This window comes from Meleagris gallopavo, chromosome Z (genome assembly GCF_000146605.3).
Source record: "Meleagris gallopavo isolate NT-WF06-2002-E0010 breed Aviagen turkey brand Nicholas breeding stock chromosome Z, Turkey_5.1, whole genome shotgun sequence".
Lineage (NCBI taxonomy): Eukaryota > Metazoa > Chordata > Aves > Galliformes > Phasianidae > Meleagris > Meleagris gallopavo.
The window spans coordinates 66,245,098-66,250,823 of NC_015041.2; the positions used below are offsets into that span (position 1 = coordinate 66,245,098).

Genomic DNA, 5,726 nt, shown 5'->3' on the forward strand with positions numbered 1-5,726 from the left:
CTGAATAACTTCGTCAAAAACCCAGTTTTAGAAACAGGCAAAAAAAACCCCATCTGATTTAAGCACACAGGAATTTCAGTAACTTCTGTTTTCACTGTACTAATCCTTTTAGTTTTTTCATGCTTAGTCAGTTGATTCTGACATCTCCCCAACACACCTGTTCCATCTGCTTAGTAGCAGGTAGAGGTGTTAAAGATTTGGTGGTGGAGTGAGCTATGAGCTGATGCTGAGGCTGCCCAGTGCCAAGCACAGCTTGTTCCAGCAGGCTTCAATGGACTGATTCAATGCATTGAATACAAAGCAAAAACATCAGATGGAGAGAGGAGAGAAAAACAGAAACTGCATAGGGAACATCAAGGCCAAGGAGGAGACAGGAGAAGAGGGGTGAAGGTGTCCATGAAGGCTATGGAGAGGCCATGCATGTCAGAACAGGTGGATGTTTCCTGAAGTACTTCTGCCTTTGGAGGAGCCCACATCAGTGCAGGATAAAATGCAACTGGAGCAGAAGAGAAATGAAGGAGTGGCAGATTGAAAACTGATATTTAACAATAATCCTTACACCGAACCCCAAGAATAGCTTGGTGGCAGGGAAGGAAAAGTCAGGAGAAAAGATGAGGCTGGGAGAAAGGCGAGGAAAGGTGTTGTTCTAACATTTGTCTTTGTTTCTCACCACCTAATGAAAATATACTGATTTTCCGCAAGCTGAGTCTGTTTTGCTTGTAATAGTAACTGGTAAGCAATTTCTTTGCATTTATCTTGATCCACAGTCCTTTTCACCCTATTTTCTTCCCCTGTTCTGCTGGGGAGGAGTGAGAGAGCTGCTGAAATGGTAGGTCTGACTGTAGGCCAAGGCAAACTCACCACAGTTCATGAAGTGGAAAGTAGTTCTCCCCATCCACTCATGTTCTACACAGACTTACTATTTCAGCAAGTGCATTTAGGCTTGCAATTATTGGATAGTGAAGAATAAAGGCACAGACAAAGTTCAGGTACAGTGACCTAGACAGCTGGTGCAGCAGCAGCATTTGTGTTACTGAAGAGAGATGGATTCCAGCCATTTTGTATGAAGAGGATGACTCCATAAGAATGCCAGCACAGCTTTTCTTAATCAGAAAACGAAAACTCAAACAAAGGCCCCAAACAAGGAATTTTCTGCTAAGGAAGTTTCCTGTTAACTTTAGAATCCTTAACTCTGATGGACAGAATTAAAAAAAAATCAAGATAATTAAATGTAATAATCACCCCTGGCCTGATCGGTCTAGTAGTATTTTGATGTCGAGCCTCAGCTCAAGGCAAAACAGCTACACAGACCAATGCTTATACGTTGGCTAACTTACAGCCCAAGAAGACAGTGCATCCTCTAGCAAAACATGCTAGTTTCTAGTATGAAATCTGGGAATGCCTTGGCACTTTCAAAAAACCAGACCATAGAAATTCAAGAAGAACCTAATGAGCGTTACTGGCATGTGCTTCATACCATACAAAGTTACCTTTTCCAATTTCATAAGATTAGCAGTTAACTCATCACAGAAGGCATCGGCATTAATCTGCAGGTGAGATTCCAAACATTGGCGCACTGGATGTCTGTGAAACAGAATGAAGAAATTCGTGTGATGGGAATGAGAAAATGGAAAGCAGAGTTGAAAGCCACATTCAGATATGAATTATTTGAATGGCAGCATTGTGAACTGTACTTGTTTACAGAAACAAAGCCCTAAGTCACTTCTGTACTTCTGACTACATTCCTTACGTTGTTTCAGTCCCCAGAAGTTTAGTGGAAATAGCTGTAAAGCTTTCCATCTAAAAATAAGCTGAAGAGCTGCATAAGTTCTGTGTCTTATGACTTAGAGAAAACCAAAAAGCACAGCCCCTTGACACAGTACAAGTGCACACTAGGCTATCCTGTACCCCTGCTTTAGTATCAGAACAGAAAACAGGATCTTTCTGTGTAAGAGTGCTTCAGATGATCCTGTTAATAAAAATATGCAAAAAGTGGGAAAATGGCTTTTAATATTGCTTACTACTAAGTAAGTTTACCCTTCTTCCTATACTACTGGTAAAACATAAATGCAAGCCTGTTTAAGATAAATCACCATTTCCTTCCTCTTAAGAACCTAGCTTTGTCATAGATGCAACTCAGCTTTCAGCTGTTTTCTGTGGATCCTAAGCTGCACGGTCATTGTTCAGAATGACAGTATGGCTAAGTCTGAAACACTTTGCAGGGAGCTCCGTTCCACCTGGGTACAGCTGTCTTGAATTTGGTTTTCTCCTGATTTTCAGGCGGTGCTTCCAGGATTGCTAACTGCACCATGTCACAGCAGACTTTGCAGTGAGGTTTGGAAGTGACTAAATCACGTTTTTCAGAGAAGCTCAGAAAAACAAAGTCATGAGAGGGAGAGAAGAGTTAATGCAGAATTTAATACTAAATAAACTCATTGTATTTTCAGTATCCAGCTGAACTCCCTTCTGCCCTAAGTTCTCTGAGGATGCCCATATGACGTACTGCTGCATACTGTCCTAATACAAATTCCTGCTCTCCCTTTGAAGTTTGCAGATTTTCTGTTCATGCAACAGAGGGATTAAAAAAAAGGAGGGGAAGATCACATCCATGACTTAAGCTCTTCCACAGTTACAGAATGAAACTACTAAATAATTGCTAGGAGACATAATAAAAGATCTGCAATACTACACTGCTTCTTCCCTGGATTTGCCATAAACTAACGGCAAGTTTTCTAATTTTACATAGTTTGAATATTCTATAAGTGCAACCAGGAAATACGATTTAGCTATTTTCTATTCTTCTACTCCCTACTGAGAGCAGTCATGGGCACCTTTTCTTATGATGCATTTTTTGCCAGTTCTCTTCAAAGATATGAAGAACTTGTTGTAGTTTCTATTCTTTTTTTTTGTTTGTTGTTGTTATTTATTTATTTTTGCAAGACATGATGTCAGTCTCTAAAGAGGAGTTGGGCAGCTCAAAGCTCTTAGAAACACCCTAAAAGTAAGTCTGATATATTAGCCTAAAGATTACAAGATAGCTTCTGTCATCGCAGGTTAATCAAATGACACTAAGACTGAAGTCATAGCTTTTTTCACAGAATCATTATCTGGAAAGAAGCTCATTTCAGCAGTTTACACTACCATTATTTATAGTTATCTGAAACATCCTGAACGCAATACTACACCATGCCATATGCTTGCAATAAAAGTCTTGAAAGGAAACCTGTGAGATGAGGCTTGTGCAGACATAAGAACTACATTAAGTTTCATGAGGGCACAACAGTAACACAGGAGTTTCTGAAAAAGACTGGATTAGCATGAGATACTGGAAAAGTGTTTTTGTTTTTAATTGCAGTAGTTATACAGTGCATCTTACTCCTTAACGTGTGAATCAAAAGATGCAATGGAGATAAGACGTTCTTCCAGGACATTGATTTTATATCTCATGTAGAAGGTAGAAAATATTAAAACACAGACACTGTAAAAGAAAAAAGTAAGATATATCAATTATGTTTATATGGACATGGGAATGTCAGAGGTATCTCACAAACGCAACATTAAAAGACATTTAAATCATTATTTGTACACGCTGTCCAGGTATTGGTAGCATTCAGATAGTTTTGAAAGTTTGAACCTTGAGTATGGCTCTGCTAAGTGCAAGTAGTTAAACTCTCCAGCAATTCCTGAACCAAAAAATCCTTTGTGTTTAGAATTAAAAGGCCTGTTAAACAGGTCTATCCTGGCATTTCTAGTTCTAAAAAGGTATAAAAGCCAAAATTTTCATCAATTCCCTCTTTTTCAAGCAAAGCTGAGATAACATTAATCTAAATTAAAAAAAATCAGAGTATCTCAACAATCTTGATATTAATTGTTTACTTACAGAATTGCATAAAATATAAGTATGTGGTTCAGAGACAAGAGCTTCTGGACTTAACTTTGTGGAAGAATCCTAAGGGTTCAGAATGACCTGCTAGGAAAAAACACACGTTATTTTGATCAGGAAACACCAAAGATACAACGGTGTTTTGAAGCATGCAACAGATAACACAAACAGAGAGATAAACAGGAAGACATCTTCCATATTACGTGAACTGACATAACTACATGAGTTGGACTCAACTAACTTCAGCTGAGGATCTGCCCTTAATTTCCTACCATTTCGAAGGCAGTTTCTGGCTTTTCCTTCAGGTACCCATTTACCGCGTGCATCGGAACGGACAGACTTTGTTTCAGTCTTTGAAACTTTCAAGTGAGTCTGTGTCTCAACAACGTGATAATCTGTCAAAAGCAAGATTTTTAATAAAGCTGAAATATGAGGTCAAAGGAAACCATTTGTAGCTTAAGTTAGTCAAGGAATATGGCAACAGAAAGGTTTTAAGAGATACATTTTGAACACAGATAGAAGGCAGCTATTAGTTTACAGGCCTTAAAATAATCCATTTAATAATTGCACGTAATGACAAAGGAGAAGAAAAGCACGTGGACTGGAAGGGGATTATGTATGGTACATTTACATTTCCAGATTATTTAAGAGAAGGCAACCCATGCAAGTTTCACAGCTTATCACTGACCTTCCAGACTGAAGACTAAACAGACAAAAAAGCAATCTCTCAAAAGGACTGAATATGCTAAATATGATGGGGCTTGGGCAGCCTGGTGTGGTATTAAATGTGGAGGTTGGTGGTTGGAGATTCATGATCCTTGAGATCCCTTCCAACCCAGGCTATTCTGTGATTCTGTGACTCCTAATGACCTTAATATCACTATCAAATGGATATAAATATTGTTACTTTGAAAAGGAAGATTCTAGCTTGCTTTCCTTTTTTTTTTACATGCAGATTATATCTTGAATGAGATATTGAGTGAGATAGAATAGAAAAATCCAGCCATGCTCAGTTCTGTTCATGTTTTACATGCACGTCCTTGCAAATCTTTAAAGGATTATTGTTTTCTTTTTTTCCACATATGAAAAAGAAAACTGAAAGGTTTGAAGTAGTTATCAGCCTCAACAAAGCAGGACAGCAAGTTAAATCATCATTCAGAAGCATTCATTCCACAAGTGATGACACTACAATTCCATTGCTGCTTCATAAATACCACCAAACAACTAAAAATACACACATAGTAAATACCAAATTAAACAACCCCAAACCATACTGAACAAGAGAGACTTGTGAAAAATGAAGAACTAACTAAAACTAGGCTTACTGAAAACTGATATTAAAAGTTCTTTAATCTGTAATGTTTCATTTCAAAGTAAAGGTAAATGTTTCTATTAGTTCAAATTCACAGTGTTCAGATGGAACTGGAAAAATAATGGAACAACAACATATTAATATGTTAATATATAATAGTTTTATAGCAGACTAACACTCTAGAATACTTTAAATAACCTACATAGGTATCCCACATAAAATGAGTTTTGCCATATTTCCAAACTTATGTGCACTGTGTTTCTACACAGCATTCTTGCACCAGGTGAAAAACTTGAAGTGTATGAGACTACAAATAGTGTTAAGAATGAATAAGAGATGATATCTTCAGGAGTCTTGATGACCACAAAGAACAGAATTAAGGTTCATAAAACAGAAATACAAAATCATAAGAAATAGTTTTGATTACTAAAATCCACCACAGTACATAATGTTTATTTGCATTGATTAGAAGACATTTCTTTATAACTTGAGCTATTTTACAATAGTTTTTAAAATTAAAATTAAAAAGAA

At 37.3% G+C, this 5,726-nt stretch overlaps 1 protein-coding gene across 1 annotated transcript in view; it reads right to left on the minus strand.

Annotated features, from left to right (window-relative positions):
• Positions 1–6: 6 nt before the first annotated feature.
• The window catches only part of GRAMD2B (GRAM domain containing 2B), a 46,675-nt gene continuing 40,955 nt past the window's right edge, over positions 7–5,726 (minus strand). Inside the window, 5 exon segments of the mRNA XM_031557455.1 lie at positions 7–1,584; positions 3,377–3,478; positions 3,881–3,929; positions 3,932–3,970; positions 4,156–4,320. Of these exon segments, the coding sequence (XP_031413315.1) occupies positions 1,413–1,584; positions 3,377–3,478; positions 3,881–3,929; positions 3,932–3,970; positions 4,156–4,320 (527 nt within the window). The 3' untranslated portion in view covers positions 7–1,412.